This window comes from Heloderma suspectum, chromosome 1 (assembly GCF_057233095.1).
Source record: "Heloderma suspectum isolate Gila_16-S chromosome 1, 16-S_ref, whole genome shotgun sequence".
NCBI classification, from domain to species: domain Eukaryota; kingdom Metazoa; phylum Chordata; class Lepidosauria; order Squamata; family Helodermatidae; genus Heloderma; species Heloderma suspectum.
In genome coordinates, this window is record NC_139458.1 from 18,379,265 (window position 1) to 18,398,021 (window position 18,757).

At 48.9% G+C, this 18,757-nt stretch overlaps 1 protein-coding gene and 1 long non-coding RNA gene across 2 annotated transcripts in view; one reads left to right on the forward strand and one right to left on the reverse strand.

Moving 5' to 3' along the window:
• Window positions 1–1,259: 1,259 nt before the first annotated feature.
• Window positions 1,260–5,234, reverse strand: LOC146356974 (uncharacterized). The gene is made up of 3 exons (XR_014788187.1): window positions 5,135–5,234; window positions 4,185–4,286; window positions 1,260–1,726 (listed from the first exon to the last, which is right to left on the reverse strand). It is a non-coding gene; the product is annotated as an uncharacterized LOC146356974 (long non-coding RNA).
• Window positions 5,235–6,354: 1,120 nt separating this feature from the next.
• CEP170B (centrosomal protein 170B) overlaps window positions 6,355–18,757 on the forward strand; it is a 116,525-nt gene continuing 104,122 nt past the window's right edge. Inside the window, exons 1-2 of the mRNA XM_084837478.1 lie at window positions 6,355–6,565; window positions 13,198–13,334. Coding sequence (XP_084693604.1) covers window positions 13,230–13,334 — 105 coding nt within the window. The 5' untranslated portion in view covers window positions 6,355–6,565; window positions 13,198–13,229. The remainder of the gene's footprint in view (window positions 6,566–13,197; window positions 13,335–18,757) is intronic.

Below are 18,757 nucleotides of genomic sequence, written 5' to 3' on the forward strand. Positions count from 1 at the left end.
AATCCCCCAGCCTGCTATGTCCAACACATCTGGAGGGCACCAGGTTGGGGAAGGCTGCAATAGTTAATTGGCTCCACCTTCACTGACATTTTGGATCTAGCTCCTCTTCCCCCACCCCTTGGGCACTATTTTGCACCTGGCTCTGGTTGGTGAACCCTGGGGATCTAAGAAAAACAACGTAGATCCCACAAGCTTGAAGTCTGCCCACCTCTGCTTTAGAACAGGGGTGGGCCATCTCTGGCCCCTAAGACTGCATGCACCCTCCGCCTAATTTCAAGAGCCTTCTGCAAGCGATCAGTTCAGACCTCTGGCAAGAGGGATCTGTCCCTTCCCTGGCAAGCCTGCTGAGTAGGCTGGAAAAGAGGAGAAGGAGAAAAGGTGGCAGAAAGAGCGAGAGAGAAGGGGATGGCAGAGAGACAGAGAGAGAGAGAAGGGGTGGCAGAGTGAGAAAGAGTGAGAGAAGGAATGGCAGAGAGAGAGAGAGAGAGAGGGAAGTGGTGGCAGAAAGAGAGAGAGAGAAAGGGAAGGGGGTGAGAGTTGGTGTGGCAGAAAGGGAGAGAGAAAAGTGAGAGAGAAGGGGTGGCAGAAAGAAAAAAGGTTTCCCACCCCTACTCTAGATTAAAGCAGGATTGCTAGGTGCAGACCTTGAAAGGGATTTTCCAGCTTTAAGAGTAACATAGAGAGACAGTGCACAGTGCGCTCCTATGCATGTTTACCCAGAAGTAAGCCCCACTGTGTTTAATGGGACATAGCCCCAGGAAAGTGTGCATTATGATTGCAGCTTTAACATGCCCTGGCTACAGCCATCACTTGCAGATCTAGGAGCAGAGCCATCCAAATGTCTTACCTCAGATTGTACCCCACATCTGCATCTGATGTGTGCTGAACTCCTCCTTAGCACTGGGAAGGATGATGCAGACAACCATTTCCAGAAGGACCATCTAACTTCCAAGTGGAAAAAATCCACCAACACTGCAGTACATTTCAAGACGCTGCTGTGATATTTTCTGTTAATGGCAGCAGTGGCTCAAACTCTACCCCCCCCCCGCCCGCCCGCCCGCCCGCCCGCCCGCCCAACACCTCCTGTGCAAACACACACGAAAAGCTTCTTTAAAAGGTTGAAATGCCTCTCCTAAGGTTTCAGTTGATTGATTTGATTTGTATCCTACTTTTCTACCAAAAAAGGCACTCAAGGCAGCTTACAATCCCTGATAAAAACAACAGTAAGCAAATACATTAAAACACAATTAAAACCAATTAAGAACATGATTGATTTATTTATTTGTTTATTTCTATATCACCCAATAGCCAAAGCTCTCTGGGCAGTTCACCAAAATTAAAGCCACAGAGTGCAGCATAAAACAATATAAAATAGGGAATGTTTAAACCACAATATAACAGTACAACCAGAATAAAACCTAGCATCAATGCAGAAATTTAAAATACTGATTTAAAACACCAGAGCTAAAAGACTAGGAAACTAAACTGGTAAAATACTGGGAGAATAAAAAGGTCTTCACCTGGTGCAGGAAGGAGTACAATGTAGGTGCCAGGTGAATCCCTGTAGGAAGCTCATTCCACAGCTGGGGTGCCACAGCAGAAAAGGCCCTCTTCCAGGTAGCCACCTGCCTTGCTTCCTTTGGCAGGGCCTCATGGAGAAGGACTGCTGAGGATGATCTTCTGTTCCAGGCAGGCATATATGGGAGGAGGTGATCCTCTAGATAACCTGGCCCCAAGCCAATTTAAAAACCACTGAAGTTAAAATACGTTGGCATTTTGGTACCACCCCTTTCATGCCACTCCCTTTTACCTTCAGCCCCACCCACCACTGGAATGTGGCCCCCGAGAGCTTCTCCAAAACTGAATGTGGCCCTTGGGCTGGAAGAGGTTCGACACCCCCATATTAGTTCATCCAGCCCACTACTGCCTGCCTGAACTAGCAATGTCTTTTAATGGTCTCAAGCAGCAATCTTTCCCAATCGTGCTCAGATCCTTTTAACTGGAAATGGTGAGGACTGCATGCAAAAAGTCCTAGGTTCAATCCCTGGCTAGGAAAGGATCCTGCCTGAAACTGTGCAGAGCTGCTACCAGTCAGTGTAGGCAACATTGAGCTAGATGGACCCATGGCCTGACTCAGCAGAAGGCAGCTTCCTACGTTCCTACGATCTTCTGCAAGCAGAGACGTGCTCTACTGCTAAGCTACAGCTCATTCACAGAAATCCTAGAATCATAGGGTTGGAAGGGGCCTACAAGAGCATTGAGTCCAATCCCCTGCTCAATGCAGGAAGCCTGATTCCCAGGCGGTCTCCCATCCAAGTACCAACCAGGGCTGACCCTGCTTAGCTTCCGAGATCAGACGAGATCGGGCACATCCAGCCCTTGCTGACAATAACCTTGGTTCCCATTTACAATGGAACAGCAGCAAAGATGTTATGTGGAACAGAGTTCTGTAGTGCATCTTATTTTCAAAATCTGGCAACCCTACAATGCCTGTGAAGTGCACATAAAAATTGGTGCCATTCATGAACAACTCCCTTATTGTTGTTCAGGAATGTTGGGCACCTTATTACCTGTGAAGACATGCAGTTAGGTATTTGTTCTGCAAAAGTTTATAAATAATACATGCATTTGCTCTCCCCTCAAACCCCCACCAGCCCAGTCGCCCAAACATGCACAGCGATTTGGAAAGCCACTGTGTCTGCCTTATGGCATAATAATTGCAGCTCCTAGATCCCACAGGGGTCTTGCAGGGTCAACCTACATGTTATGCCGAGCGTGCTTGCTATTTATTTCTTTATTGAAAATTATTTTGGGGCCGCCGTTAAGGCTAGAGCCCTCTCAAGGCGGTATACAAGATAAAAACGATACCAAACAATGTAAAACAAATACAATGTAAAAATCCATATATATGTATTTGGAAGAGCGCTAAATTGTGGTCACTTTCTTTGTCAAGAAAAAGAAGGCATGCTGGGGCCCAACCTGGATTGGGACTACAATGCACAGGAAGGAGGGGTTTCTTTCCTGTCCCGGTTTGCAGCCAAAATTCACTCCCGGATTGCTATTTGCCCCCAAACTGCTATTTACTGCAAACGGAGGCTTCAGGGCAAAGAGCAGCGAGAAGGGAGGGGGACTTTCAGTGGGAAAGAGTTAAACCTCTCTTCCCTGCGTACTGTGGCCCTGATCCAGATCAGGGCCCCACATGGCTGCTTTTCTTGCAAAAAAGACGTGTCCAGGGTTAAGTGTGTGTGTCAGAGTGCTTAATGTAATATGCAGTTTGACCTTCAGTCACCAGACAGTTCCTGGCTCACATCTTTTTGTCATACTCTAGGAAAGAAAAAATCAGATCCAGGGGAGGCAATACAGTTGAACAGGGTGTGGCTATGCAGGTAAGCAGTGAGCAATTTCTCCGTTGCTAGATTTGAGTTCTATGGGACAAAATAAGACTGGATTGGGTGAAGGGCAACCCCAACTCCACCCAGAAATTGGGAACACTGGGGCAGTGGGGGGGAGGCAGGTTTATGCCCATCCCATAAACTGTGCGTCTGAGAAAATGTGTTTACTTAGGCCATTGTGGTATTACAGAAAATCCAGTGTTTGTTTTCAGTGAAAATAACAGCAGGGAAATAACACCAAAACAGAATGATAGATAATATAAAAGGTGCTTCTAGACGTACAGCTCCTAGCACTATCAGCGGCTAGAGTGTTGGACTGGGAGTTGGGAGATTTGGGTTCTAGTCCCCACTCGGACATGGAAGCTCACTGGGTGACTTTGGGCCAGTCACACTCTCAGCCCAACCCACCTCACAGGGTTGCTGTTGTGAGGATAAAATGGAGGAGGAGGTGGACGATTATATATGCCACCTTAGGTTCCTTAAGGAGGGAAAAAGGAGGGATATAAATGTAATAAATAAAATAAATAAATATTCCATTTTTCCTCCTTAAGGTGCAATCTTATACATGTTCAGACAGAAAAAAGTCCTATGACTCCCAGCATTCCCCAGCCATTTGTAGGACTTTTTTTCTGTCTAAACATGCAGAGGACTGCAACTTCAGTGGACTTTTGGGATGCTTCTAGATGACGCTTTTATCGCACCATCACCCTGCCTTGTTCAGGAAATTTTACTGGCGGTGTAGACGTTGTCGTCTTGCATGTGTAGCCCTTGCTTTCCCATTGCGTCGTCCACCTTTTTGTCTTGCTGCAGGAAACCCACGGTGGAGAAAAAGTCAAAACAGCTACGCCACGCCATCTCGTTGGTAGCGCTACAAGCCTTCCATCTGGAAGCGCTCTTTGCGGAAGGAAGGAAGATGGAAGAAACGGTGGGAAAACACGGGTTAGAAATGGTGATGTCGTTTGGACACCCGCCCCGCTGCCCCCCTGCAAAACTTCATCTTTTGAGGCAGGGCAACTGCCAGTGGTGTCCTGGAGGCAGGGCTTGCAGGGACACAGTTCCAGCACTTCTTTACGAGCAGGGAGAGAAGGGATGCCATCTGGCTTGGAATTCCCTGTTCCCTCTGAGCTTATCCTCATAGTACGTGGGGGTGGGGGAATGGATTTTCCCCATTTACAATATATCCTTCTCTGGTGTGATGCAAAGTATTTTGGGGTGGTGGTAGTGAATGGGCAATTAAGATCCATTTCCTTTACAAAAAGACCTGCTCTTGGTGGAGATGAAAACAGCAAGATCTGGCTAGTTCATATGGATCAACGCAGCAGCCTGAATTTTTGGACTCTCCTTCACGGCGTGACTGCCATAGTGAGTGCTTGCGCTTCAGCATTTACTTTTACACCACACTAGCATAATCCTGAGTCTGTAGCTCTGTGGTAGAGCACCTGCTTTGCATGCGGAAGGTCCCAGGTTCGATCCCCGGCATCTCCAGGTAGGGCTGGAAAGAATCCTGCCTGAAACCCTGGAGAGCCGTTGCTGCCAGTCAGTGTCGACAAAACTGGGCAAGATAGACCAGTGCTCTGACTCAGTACAAGGCAGCTTCCTATGAGTACTTGTGCCCAGTTCTAGGAACCACAGTTTAAGAAGGATGTTGACAAGCTGGACCACGTCCAGAGGAGGGCAACAAAGTCAGGGGTTGGTAGACCAAGTCCTCTGAAGAAAGGTTGAAGGAGTGGGTTATGTTTTACCTGGGGAAGACTTGATTAAGAGGCGATATGATAGCCACCTTCAAATACTCGAAGGACTGTCACATAGATGATGGAGCAAATTTGTTTTCTCTTGCTCAACCTGAATCAATGGGTTCAAATTACAAGAAAGGGTCATTTTTAGATTGCAAGCCTGTGGGCAGGGACTGTCTTCTTTGTTCATTGATTGTAAGCCGCTCCGGGCGCCTTTTTTGGCTGAGGAGCAGGATAAAAATTAATAAATTAAAATTGGGGATTTTGACTAAACTTTAGGAGGAACTTCTGGGTGGAAGAAGCTGTTCAACCAACTGCCTCCGAAGTGTGGCCTCTCCCTCATTAGAGGCGTTTAAGGCGAGGCTGGATGGCCACCTCTCAGGGATGCTGTAGTGGCAGAGTTCCTGCATTTGCAGGGGTGAGGGTAGAGTTTTGAAAGGGAATGCCACGGGAGGGCTTGGCACCCGCTTTGCACGCAGGTCTCAGGTTCAATCCTCGGCATCTCCGGGTAAGGCTGGAAAAACTCCTGCCTGCAACCCTGGGAGCTGCTGCCAGTCAGTGTCGACGATACTGGGTTAGATGGGCCAAGGTTTCTGACTCGGTGTAAGGCTCCTATGACACGGGTACATTCTTGATGCGGCAGCGGCCTTGCCCGTGCTGCAGCCACCGCATGGCACAAAGCGGATCTGCTGGAATTTTCTCCTCTGCACTGCTCAGGCTGGGCTTCTTCCGGGTTCTGGCCCCGGGCCAAGGCGATCGCAGGGACTAGCCGGTTGCGTGGGAAATGGCAGCCCCTCCAAACCCCCCCCTCCAACCCCCCCCCCCGCCGCCGCCTTGCGCCTCCGACAGGCCTCCCCCCGCGTCCCCCGCTTTTGCTTCTGAAGAAGCATCGCGGCGCGCTCCTGCTCGCCGATCCCGCCCCCGGGTGTCGCAGCCGCGAGCGCTGTGCCCTCGCGACCGAGCTCCTCGCCAGGCGGGGGACCGGGGGAGGGAGAGCGCGCGGAGCCGCCTCCGCCGGCGCGCTGCTGCGGAGCTCGCGGCGCGCACCGGGGCGCGCGATGCCGCCGCGCGCGCAGGGCTTAACCCGCGTCGCCCGTCACCTGATCTAACCTGGCGGCTTCCCCGCTGCTGGAGCCGAGAGAGGGAAGGGAAGGGCCGGGCCGGGCCGGGCCGGGAGGGGAGGGCCGCCAAGAGCCGCCTCTCGACGTCTGGAACCTGCTGTGCAAGTCGGGGCAGGCGGCGGCGCTGCGCTCGTCCTGCCCGGGCGGCGAGCGAGAGGAAGCGAAGGAGCGCGGCCAGCGGGAGATGCCTGCCCGGGCGTGAGAGCCGCGCCTGGCCGGGGGGGCGACGAGGGATCCTGCGCCGCCGCGCCGCGGGGCTCGGGCCGGGCACCTGGCGCCGCGCTGGAGGGCGGGAGCCGGAGCCGCCGCCGCGGGCAGGGTGAGGCTGCGGACAGGCCCCGGGGAGCCCACCTGGCGGGCGCGGGGCCGGAGGGAGCTCGAGCGCGCGCCGCAGGCGGGGCGGGGAGCCGCTGATGGCGCCTTCTGGCTGTCTGGCCCGCGGCCTCCTCCGCCAGCCAAGGCAGCACCTGGCCGCGTGGCGATGCCCGGCCCGCCTGCGGAGGAGAGGAGGGTGCGCCGGCCCTGCCGCTGCAGGATCGGGGCTGGGGAGGGGAGAGTCGGCGCGCTTGGGGGATGTTTTGTGCTTCGGCTGGCCGGGGTGAAGACATCGGCCGGGTCCCGCGCAGAACGCCGGGGAGGGGGCCGCCGCCGCCGCATTTTGGGTGGGCGGCAGGGGGCATGAAGCAAAGGGATGCCGTTGTGGGTAAGAGGAAGAGGGGGTTCCGGAAGTGTGGGGCGGGGGAAGGAGGTGTCGTGGGGAGACGGCTGCGGCCGGTGCAACGATTTGAGCCAGGCCAGGTAGGGGAACGCGATGCGAAAGAGAGGAGGTGGTGCGGGCTTTCATCCCTCTCTGACCTGGGTGCGGAGCCCTTGGTGACAATCCGGGGGTAGCGCCGTGGTGGCCGGGGTGCAGTTGTGGGGGGAGAGGGGGTGGGATGGGCACTCGCAAGGTGGCAGGTAGAAGATTCCCATTATGTCTCCATGAAGAGAGAGGAGTAAGTGAAACAAAAAGAAGGGAGAGAGAGAGAGAGAAGCAGCAGCAGCTGGTTTTTAGCTGGGGTTTTGGCAGTGGATCAAGGGGATGGAAGATTTCCTGTTCTCTCTCTCTCTCTCTCTCTCTCTCTCTCTCTCTCTCCAGCCTCCTTCCAGGTTCTGCTCCTTGCTATCTTTCCACTGCCACTCAAAATAACCATGTATATTTGTTTGGTCCCCCCACCTGGCTTTTCAGGAAATCAAACTCCCCTATAGCTTTGGGTGGCATCCAGTATTAGTCCTGCTTAGAGTAGACCCATTGTAACGAATGGGACCTAAGTTAGACTAAACATTGGATGTGACCCTCCATTCCTACCCTTGCAGCTGTGGCGGCTGCCCCAATCTCTGTTCTAAACAAAGAGATTCAGGTCTGTCTTCCAGTCTAGTTGTCTTTCCTCTGGAGGATTGAAGGCACTCCATCTCACTCTCCCCCCCCCAACCCCCACCTCAGTTCCCTACCCCTGTCTGCCCACCCACCAAATGCTTGGTGAAAGAAACCCAGATTTATCTGTCTGTCTGGCGGCTTTCTTGTCACACCTTGATTTTGGCTGGCGGCGTGGCTTCGGTTTTCCCCTCACCCTGCTTCCCTGGGTGTGGTGGGGAACTACTGGCAGCTGCCTTATAATGGCAGATCTGGGAGGGATTGCCTGGCCCAGCTAGTTGAACTGGCATCTACTGGCCGCCACACCATAGAACCATCCTTGGGCATAGTTTTTTTTCCTCCTTTTTGTTCTGGCTCTTCCCTGCCCCTCTATTGTGATGCTTTCCTCATCATGTGCTTCATTTAGCACATCCCACCTCTTCTCTTCTCCTCCTTCTTTTTTAAAGCCTGCAAAAAATAAACAAAAAAATCCAGATGGGATTATGGTGGCCTTGAGCTGTGTGCCCGCCAATGTGTTTTCCTTTAAACCTTCCCTTCCTTCTGGGGAAATGTCCATAATAAGCATTAGTTGTGGCTGAATCCGCTGCCGAGGGTTAGAGAGAGCTGATTAAAGATACAGCTGCCAAATCGGAGCAAAAAAGAAAAAAAAAGAGCTGCAAGCTTCAATTACTGCTCTGACTGGTGTCTGTGTTCTGGGCCAATAGAAGCTTGCCCGGCATGTTTATTCCCTTCCTCCTAGCAACAGATGCCAACATGTCCCTGCAGCTCATTGCATGCATTAGAAGAGGAGGAAGAGGAAGAAAAGGGGAGGGGAGGAGGGAAATGCAGTGTCAAAGGCTGAATTCGCACAACATGACATGCCAGAGTACAGGTTGACTGTGGGTTGTCATTGAACCATGGGTTGTTGTTAAATCATGGGTTGTTGCGTTGTGTGAACCCAGTCACACTAACAAACCATGGCTTGTTAAAAATGAACAACTCACAGTTGACAACCCATGAACAAATGGTTGTTTGTGGTTAGCAAACCATGTTTGTTCGTTGGGCTGAGTTCACACAGCACAACCCGTGATTCAACAACAACCCACAGTTCAATGACAACCCACACTCAACCCATGCTCTGGCTTGTCATGTTGTGTGAACCAGGTCAAAGGCTCATGATGGCTATCTGCTACTTCCAGTATTGGAGGCAGTATGCCGACATAACCAGTTGCTGGGGAACATGGGCACAAGGGTGCTGTTGCCCTCATGTCCTGCTTGTGGGCTTCCTACAGGCAGCTGGTTGGCCACTGTGTGAACAGAATGCTGGAGTAGATGGGCCCTTGGTCTGATCCAGCACAGCTATTCTTACATTACATTGAGGAAAGAGTGAGGCCTGCATTTAATTATGCTTAACTTTTATATAGCACTTCGTGAGCATTCTCATTTCACATCTGTTATCTTGGTCATCCTTGCAGCAGCCCTGTAAGGTAGCTCAGCGTTGTCTACTGCATATTGCAGATTGTGGGTGTGGTGGGAGCTGAGGCAGAAAGAATGGTACCTTGCCGCAGGCCACCTGGAGGCAAAGTAGACCTTATGCTAAACAAAGATGGCAGCCAGGTGTTTATCTCCCCCTCCCTTCCCCCAGTAACATCTAGTGGAACTTACCTGTATCTTGACATCACAGAGTTCCATATTTCCATGCGTCAACAGTAGCTGATGAGGCTGGAAACATGGAGTTGCTGTGATGTGAGGACATTGGCAAATAGTGCTAAACACTTCGGCGGGCACATGTCTAGTTTTGCTCATTAGATGCTCACAGCAGATTTGAATCAGTGGCTTCCTGGTCTACAGCTAAATGTCTTACAGTGCAATCCTAAACACGTTTACCTAGAGGTCAGGGTCTCAGATTTCAGTGGGACTTACTCCCGTATAAGTGTGTTTAGGATTGCAAGCCCCATCTGTAATACTACAAACTTCCTGAGATGTTATGGTGTTAATTCTTTGTGCTCAAGGCTCACCCATGTGTCTGGATGGAACAGTATCTTTACATGTGTACCATATTCTCACACTCCCCCTATTAAGCAGGTACAATGACTTGGTTTGTTTGTTGGTCCGATTGGTTATTGCCTCCTTCACTGTGCTACATTTGTGGGAGAGATAATAGAGATGATTTCCATGGAAACACCATCCGGTTTTTTTGTAGCATTGAAATGTAGATTTGCCTACTTAACATTTGTGGTACAGATATCTCTTTAAAGCTGTGAGGTCATCATCAGTTGCAAGTTACCTCCCCCCCCTTTTTTTGAACACATGGGAATGCTGGATTGTTCAAAATTCAGCATGTGTTAGGAAATTTAAGCTACCTGTTTGCCAAGTCAGAGAGCCAATATTGTACTAGCTGGATAGGTACTACCGATAGTTATTTTTGCTGCTGCTTTTTTGGAAGATGCTTTTATTGCACTGTATTAATTAATTACATTTATATCCCATCCTTTTTCCTCCTTAAGGAACCCAAGGCGGCATACATAGGCCTCCTCCTCCTCCATTTTATCCTCACAACAACAACCCTGTGAGGTGGGTTGGGCTGAGAGTCTGTGACTGGCCCAAAGTCACCCAGTGAGCTTCCATGGCCGAGCGGGGACTAGAACCCGGATCTCCCGCTTCCTGGTCCAACACTCTAGCTACTACACCACACTGGTTCTCAGTATAAATCCATTTATACTGTTTTTATTTACTTTTTTTTTTAAAAACTGTTAATTGCATTGTATTATTGTTACTGTTTTTATTATATGTTGTGAGCTGCCTTGGACTATTTTTAGGAAAGGTGGAGCACAATTTTAAATAGGTAAAGATAAGCTTCAGAACTGGATTGAAACAAAAATCCATATGCCACAGCACAGGCCCCAGCAGTTCTGTCACTCGTGTACCCAATTTGATGCTACTGCTAACAGGAATTATGTTGCGCTAGTGTAAGTGACCGCTAGTGTAAGTGACTGCTAGTGCAATGCCAGTGCTGTTTGCTGGCGCAATGGGTTTTCTGGGGAAAACAGTAATGCCAGCAAATGCTATTGGTGTTGCCTAGAGGTTGTTTACGCTAGTGCAGCACAATTTACTTTAGCGGTAGTGTTGAACTGGATGCTGCCCACGGATTGCAGTCACATTTAGGCTTGTGCAGTTGCGCTGGTGGAAGCAAATTTCCCCATCCCCTCCTTCCCATGGCAGTTTCTCCAGTCCCCTGAAAATGCTACACAGAGGGTCAGGGGACTCTGATGAATGGGGTAGGCTGCGGGATGGAGGGAATCTGGATGGGGGCGGGGAATACCTGAAAATTGGCAGAGGCACCTTCCGTGAGTGGAGCTCTGCTATGGTATGTGCCTCCACCAAATTTTCGAGGATCCTGTCCTTCCCCATCTCCCACTCAAAACTGCAGCCTACTCCATTCAGCAGGTTCCCATGACCCTCTGTGTAGTATTTTCTTGGGGGAAGGGGGCAGTGCATTCTGTCAGTCCAGTTGCCTGTATCTGGATTCAACCCAATGCTAGCGAATTGGTACAGCACCTTTTAAAAGAGCTATAGCTGGGTGGCTCGCAAGCAAGCTGTACTTATTTCAGTCATCAAATATAGCATGGTATGAAGTTGCGGGCGTGAATTATTTGAGGTGCGAAGGGAGAGGATTTACAAGTGAAATCTTCCATATGGGAAGACTTTCTTTCTGTCGGCTCTTGTGGTGAGGTGGCTTTCCTTGTTTGATTTGTTAATTTCCTTGATATGTTAATTTCCTGCCCACCCATATTGGGATTTATAAAAACTAGGAAGGTGAAATGTAACTGAGTAGCCAGCTTTTCCTCTTTTTCTTTTCTTTTCACAGTAGCCCAGGACACAAACGTGTATTTTATTAATTTCTGGGTGAATAGTTTTGATTCCTTTCCATTTTATTGTATTGATGCTTAAAAGTTCTATGCTGTTTTAACATTGCACTGATTTTGTATTTTTATATATACAGCCCCAAAATCCATTTTGGGATGAAGGTGTGGTGTGGTTTATGCATTCTTAAAATAAAGAAATACATAAATTATTGCATTTTTCAGCCCTGAACTCCTTGCCCCAAGTTGATCAAAGCAATATATGTGGTCTTTCTCCTCCACCCCATTTTTTGGGCTTAGCAATAACCCTGTCAGTAGTTTAGGGTAACAGACGGTGGTCAGTGCGGATCCCCTAATGAACTCCATGACTGAATGGAGATTTCAGCCCAGATCTCTCCAGCAGTTGGGGGCAGGCAAGCTGGTACTCTCTAGATGTTTTGAACTATGACTCCCATCAGTCTCAGCCAGAATGGCAATGGTTGGGGATTATGGGATTTGTAGTCCAAAACATCTGGAGGGCGGCAGGTTGTCGACACCCCTTCAGTTAGGAAGGAAGAGATGGGAAAAGCAGCACTCGTTAAATGTCTGTGTGTCAGGCTGCTGTTAAAGGCACAGGAGCAGACCAATTTAAACAAGTCAAAACCTTAAACATCGCTCAAGAATAACGTATTTCTTAAAGAATGAGGCGGGCCTTCCAGGTGAGTTGCAGACAGTAACCAGGGTAGGAGACGACTCTTCTCTAATCTATCCCAGAGGTGTCTTTTTTGGCATAGAATCTGGGGACTGGTTTGTTAAGACCACAGTATGACCAGCCCTGCTGTCTCTGTGTCTCTGTGAGTAGTCAATGTGTCTGTGTATCTCCGAAGAGATTGCTTCCCCTTCTCCTGCTAGGCCCCATCCACTTTTGTGCCGAAGTTCTTTAGTGCTTTGTGCTGGACAGAAAGTCACCTTGCATCAAAAGCATTTTCCAGGCCTGGTTTTTGGTGAGCTTTGGCTCACATCAAGCTTTGCTTGTCATCCTGATGGGGTTTAGGTAACTATATTGTCTGTTTCCCTTTTATACACGTGTTGGGCTATCAGTTGGGAGGGCCCTTAGCCCAGTGGTAGAGCATATCCTTTGCAATTGAGAAGGTCCCAGGTTCAATCCCTGGCATCACCAGGTTGGGCTGGGAAAGACCTCTGTCTTCTGAAGCCCTGGACGGCCACTGCCAGTCAGTGTAGACTAGCCTTCCCCACCTTGGTGCCCTCCAGTTGCACTGGGCTACAAGTCCCATAATCCCTCAGCCAGCTGGTGTTGACAATACTAAGTTAAATGGACCAATAGTCTGACTTGGAATAAGGCAGCTTCATATGTTGGTATCAGTTGACATGGCTTATATTCAGGGCCGGCCCAACGCATGTTGCTGCCTGAGGTGAATGACAAGATGGTCCCTCTTCCCATTCTATGTACAGAAGCCAACTGGACAGGCAGTTGAATCTTTAATACTGGAAATGGGACAACATCTCCCACCACACCTGAAGGCAGGCTGTGTAGGCCACAGCTCTCTCCTCTAGCACTGTGTTGCTGCCTCCTAACATCTGCCACCTGAGGCAACTGCCTCACTCTGCCTAATGGTAGGGCCGGCCCTGCTTATATTGCTTTCATTCACAGTCTTATATAGAACTTTTCAGAAGCTTTCTCTTTCTCTCATTCAGGATGGTGAAAAGTTGAAGTGCCAAAAGCCAAAATGAGTGTGACGTCGTGGTTCCTGGTGAGCAGTGCGGGCATTCGCCACCGGCTCCCTCGGGAGATGATATTTGTTGGTCGAGAAGACTGTGAACTAATGCTCCAGGTAAAATACCCGTGTCTTTATAATTCAGTCTGACTTGGTTTCCTCTCTGAATGATGGCAATTCTTCAAATATAACCATCATCATCACCTTATATAAAACACATTGGAGTGCTCAAAGGACTTATTATTATTATTATTCCTATATTGCAGAAGGAGATAATAATAGCGAGACTAACTGAATAGGCGTTTGCCTGAGGCACCTTAGTAAGCTCATGTCTTAAACCAGGCTTAACCAACCTGGTGCCCTTCAGATGTGGTGGGCTACAAGTCCTATCAGTTGCAGCCAGGCCACACTGGCTGGGGATGATGGGAGTTGTAGTTGGGGAAGGCTTGGTCAGGTGAGATTCCTGACCTTACAACTCAGATCTTTCACCATTTATACCACCTCTCAGAACATTACGGCATTGTAAACTGACTTAAGGCTGAGTTGAAAGTTCCTCGGACAACGTTTTCTGGCTCAAAATGGGGGTGTGAAAAGGCATGGGTGGAGGCATTGTGAAACTGCTCCCCAACTCACCTTTTTGCTGCTGCCTCTTTATGTGGTGCTGGTGGCGGCAGTGATTGGGATTTCTGTTGCTGCTGGGAACCATTTTTCTTCAGTGCTTCCTGTCCACAGGATGACTGAGTGAAAGCAGGGACCGTTGCTGCCATGACATCACCAAATGTCATCATGGTGCCAAATCTCATTGGCTACATGGCATTATTATGAAGCCCAATCAGAGTGAGGGCAGGAAGCGACGCAAGTGTATTGTAGGAAGGAAGCATCGAAGAAAAATGGGGCCCAGTAGAAGCAGGGAGTGCAGTCACCACCACTGATAAGAAAATAATAATAATAATAATAATAATAAAAATAATAATAATAAAATTTTTATAGTGCTTTCAAGCATTCAGAGTACTTTGCATGCATTATCTTGTTGTAATTCTTACAGCAGCCCTGTAAGATAAGTCAGTATTATTATCCCCCATTTTGCAGATGGGAGGACTGAGGATGAGTTAATCTATGGAATTCACTACTACAAGACATAGTGATGGCCACCAATTTGGATGGCTTTAAAAGGGGGCTAGACAAATTCCTGGAGGAGAAGGCTATCAATGGCTACTAGTCCTGATGGCTCTATGCTACCTCCAGTATCAAAGGCAGGATGCATATGTACACTGGTTGCTAGGGAACACGGGCAGGAGGGTGGTGTTGCAATCATGTCCTGCCTGTGGGTTTCCCATTGGCCACTGTGTGAACAGAATGCTGGACTAGATGGACCCTTGGTCTGATCCAGCATGGCTCTTCTTATGTTCTTATGCTCTGAGAGAGACAGTAAGAGAGAGGCTTGCCAAAGGCCAACTTGAAATCTTGGCAGAGGTGAGATTCGAAACAGGGTCTTCCTGATTCATAGCTCAGTCTTTTAGCCACACCAACTCATCACTGATTAAGTGGGGCAAACACATCTATTTGTGCCACCCCAAAATATAAAAATGGCGCCCCAGCAGTTGCAGCCTGTGAATGAGGTGATTTGTTTTATCAAAGTTTTTTTGGTCTCAAGATTCAAAGTAGGCAATCTACTTTTTAGCCGTTCCTGCAATGCCTAGATTATCACCCCAGGGCAATTGTGTTGTTTCTGTTGGGAGGAACGAATGACTGAGTGGCCACTGTTTTCCATGCAGAAGGTTCAATCGCTGGCATCTCCACTTAAAAGCATTGGTGAACACATGATGGGACAGGCCAACTTCCTGAGACCTACTGCCACTCAGAGGAGACAATACTGGGCTAGGTAGCGAATAGACTGCTCTGATACAAGATAGCATCCTTCAGATTTCTAACTCAGTTTCCCTTGAATTGTGAACTGGGCAGATGTATGTTCAGTGGATAGTGGAAGCTCTTTGCTGATTCCGTTAGTTGGAACACATCTGTGATGGGTGGGGTGCTGGCAAGTCAAAACAGTTAACTAGGAATGACTTAAGGCCAAAGAGCAGAAGGGCCATTATGTTGCTGAAGGCACTGCATGGTGCATTGGGTGATGAATACAAAGATGAGAGCTTAGAGGCTGGCAGAAGGATTTTGAGAGGTGGTTCGGATGCAAGAGCAATACGCGTGCTGTTCCATGTGGCGTTTGGAGGCACAGAGATCGCATGCAGTGATGGAGTAGGGTGTGGGTGAGGCAGACTGTGGGGTGGCAGTGTGCAGACTTTGTGGTAGAGCACCAGTGGCTGAGTGTCTGCTTTGCATGCAGAAGGCCCCAGGTTCAATTCCTGGCGTCTTCAGAGAAAATGGATCAGGTAGCAGCTGATGGGGAAATACCTCTGTCTGAGACCCTGGAGAGCTTCTCCCAGTCAGGTTAAGCTGGATGGTTGCCTTTGCTTATAGAAAAGGGAACTGTGTTGGGAAGTGTTGTGCTGCAAGCTGTGGTTAATCTAAAATGAAAGCAGAGGTTTCCAAGCTGTGCCCGAGGAGGAGGGCGCGAGCATGCAAACCTGAGCCTGCAGAGCCAGCTCTGTCATTACGTGGGCTCACGCACCCGCATCAGGCGACGAAGCGGGAAGAGCTGCAAATTTCACCACTCTCTTCCCACCTCCACCAGGAAGCCTGCTGCCACCTCCCTTTCTTCTCCAGCAGGTGCTCTGAAGAGCCCCGCCAGCCGCTCCCCTGCTGTGGCATTTGCCGCAGCAAGAGAGCAACTGGCAGGGCTCTCTAGAGCAACCTGTGCGCTGCCTCTTCTTCATCTTACAGTGGGTGTGGGGACTTGGAGTTGCCGACTTCTCCCGAGAGTTCGGCCGGCCTCTCGCAGGAGCCCCACAGCTCGTAAGGGGTGCAAGGTGGGAGTGGCTGGGCAGGCAGGAGTGAGTGAGTGGCTGGACAGGTGGCCAGCTGAGCAAATGGCCAAATGGGTGGCAGCCAGTGGTGGGTGTGGTGCTGGCAAGGTATGTTGCGCCAGGCCCGCGAGCCTCACGGAGTCTTTCTTGTAATGCTTAACTATGGTTTGGCATTACATCCGAACCAGCCCATTGTGTCACCCTGGGCTAGCTGCCATTACTCAGCCTCAATTATCTCACAAAACAAAGCTTTGGGGTGAACAACAGAGTTCTTTGGAAGAAGGACAGTGTCTAAGGGCACAGTCCTACTCATGCATGGCTGGCTGGGGAATGCTGGGAGTGTTAGGACTTTTCTCTCTCTAAACACGCATAGGATTGTGCCCTAAATGTATTAAATGATATAAGTAGGTGACAGAGTAGATTCATGCACTTTTTCATTTGGCATTATCATACCTGTCCCATTCAGTGAAGCAAACGTCGAAACCAGTTTTCTTTGAAACATTGGATGTTCGCTGTCTTTCCTTACGTGATCTGCAATTGTTTGCTTTGATTTTATGCATCACTTTGGATCAGTTGCTGTGGGTAATAATAGAGCAGGGAGCTTAAAAGATGGGAGCCTAAAAGCTTGGGAATTTAAATCGATTTTGCAAGCTTGAGGGGTGGGGTCGGGGGAGAAGTAGAATCTTTTCAGAACCCTTCCTTGCATGCTTCACAGGCTTGGGAATTATTTAAAATACTAGTGAGGATTACCAAGCATGTAATGCTGAAGTTCAGGTGGCTATTAGTCTATTTAATAAAAAAAAGGAGACTGTATTTACACTAATTTTGGATGTTTAGGTCAGAGGCTTAGAGGCTTTTGTGGGACAAATCCTGTCACCCTTTGTTTGCCAGAAATGCAGTGGTGTGTCTGCTCTGAGTGCTGTATTTAGATCTGGAAATACTCCTAGACTTGTGGAGTTTGCACATGTCCAATCAATGCTTCAGGCATTCCAGCTAGCGCCAGAATATCCAGCAATAGTCATTTATTTATTTATTCATTCATTCATTTCATTTCTATACCGCCCAATAGCTGAAGCTCTCTGAGCGGTTCACAAAAATTAAAACCACAAAGCACAGCATAAGACAATATAAAATATGAAAGCTTAAGCTTACTCATAGGTTCTACTTCCAAGGAGAAGTTTTATGGAGGGGATAGGGGAGGTCCCCTTCAAATGTCTTTGGGATGTGATTCTAACCATGTTTACTAGGAAGTAAGCCTCACTGATTTCCCAGTAGTAATGTATGGCTGTGAGAGCTGGACTATAAGGAAGGCTGAGCGCCGAAGAATTGATGCTTTCGAACTGTGGTGCTGGAGAAGACTCTTACGAGTCCCCTGGACTGCAAGGAGGTCAAATCAGTCCATCCTAAAGGAAATCAACCCTGAGTGCTCATTGGAAGGACAGATCCTGAAGCTGAAGCTCAAATATTTTGGCCACCTAATGCGAAGAGAAAACTCTCTGGAAAAGACCCTGATGCTGGGAAAGACTGAAGGCAAAAGGAGAAGGGGACGGCAGAGGATGAGATGGCTAGATAGTATCACTGATGCGATGAATATGAACTTGAGCACACTCCGGGAGAAAGCGGAGGACAGGAAGGCCTGGCGTGCTATGGTCCATGGGGTCACGAAGAGTCGGACACGACTGAACAACAACAACAACAAAGCCTCACTGAATGTAATGGGACATATGTCCGAGTAAACCAGCATAAGATTGCCACTCTTATTAATGAACTACTTAACATGGCATAATGCCATGTTCCCCAGCCTGGTGCCCTCCAGATGTGTTGGACTGCAGAATGCTGGCAGCTGCACTCCCAACACATCTGGAGAGAACTAGGTTGGGAAAGGCTGGCATAATGATTCTCAAAATGTTTGCTGGGACATGCTAGTATGGCACAAGAGGAACTAAAGAAAACCCTTAGATTAGATGAGCCTTCCCCAGCCTGGCGCCCTCTGGATGTTTTGGACTACATCTCCCATCATCCCTGAGCATTGACCATGGTAGCTGGGGTTGATGGGAGGTGTAGTCCAAAACATATGGAAGGCACCAGGCTGGGGAAGACTGTGTTAGGGCACAATCCTACGCATGTTTAGACAGAAAAAAGGACTACAACTTCCAGCATCCCTCCAGCCAGCCATGCTGGCTGGGGCAGGCTAGGAATTGTAGGCCTTTCCTGTCCAAACATGGACAGGATTGCATCCTTAGGTGCTTAACACAGTACTGCTTCCTTATTAGTTTCTGTTTCCATTTTGCATTAGAGTTTTGGTTCGTACATGGTTTTAATGTGCATTTGGATTTTAAATGGGTGAACTTTTTTAGTTTTAAAGAAAGGCAAGATATAAACATTTTAATACATAAAAGATAAATAACGTACCTTTCTATGTCCTGTGCAGCATTAATTTTTCTCTCCCCTCACTCTTTTTCTCTGCTAATAGACGGATAGAGATAATAGGACACAATGAGGATGCACTGGGATTCCCTAACGTGTCTAATGTGTGGCTGTGCTATAGTACAGGCTTCCCCAACCTGGGGCTCTCCAGATGTGTTGGACTTGGCTGGCTGGGGGATGCTGGGAATTGTT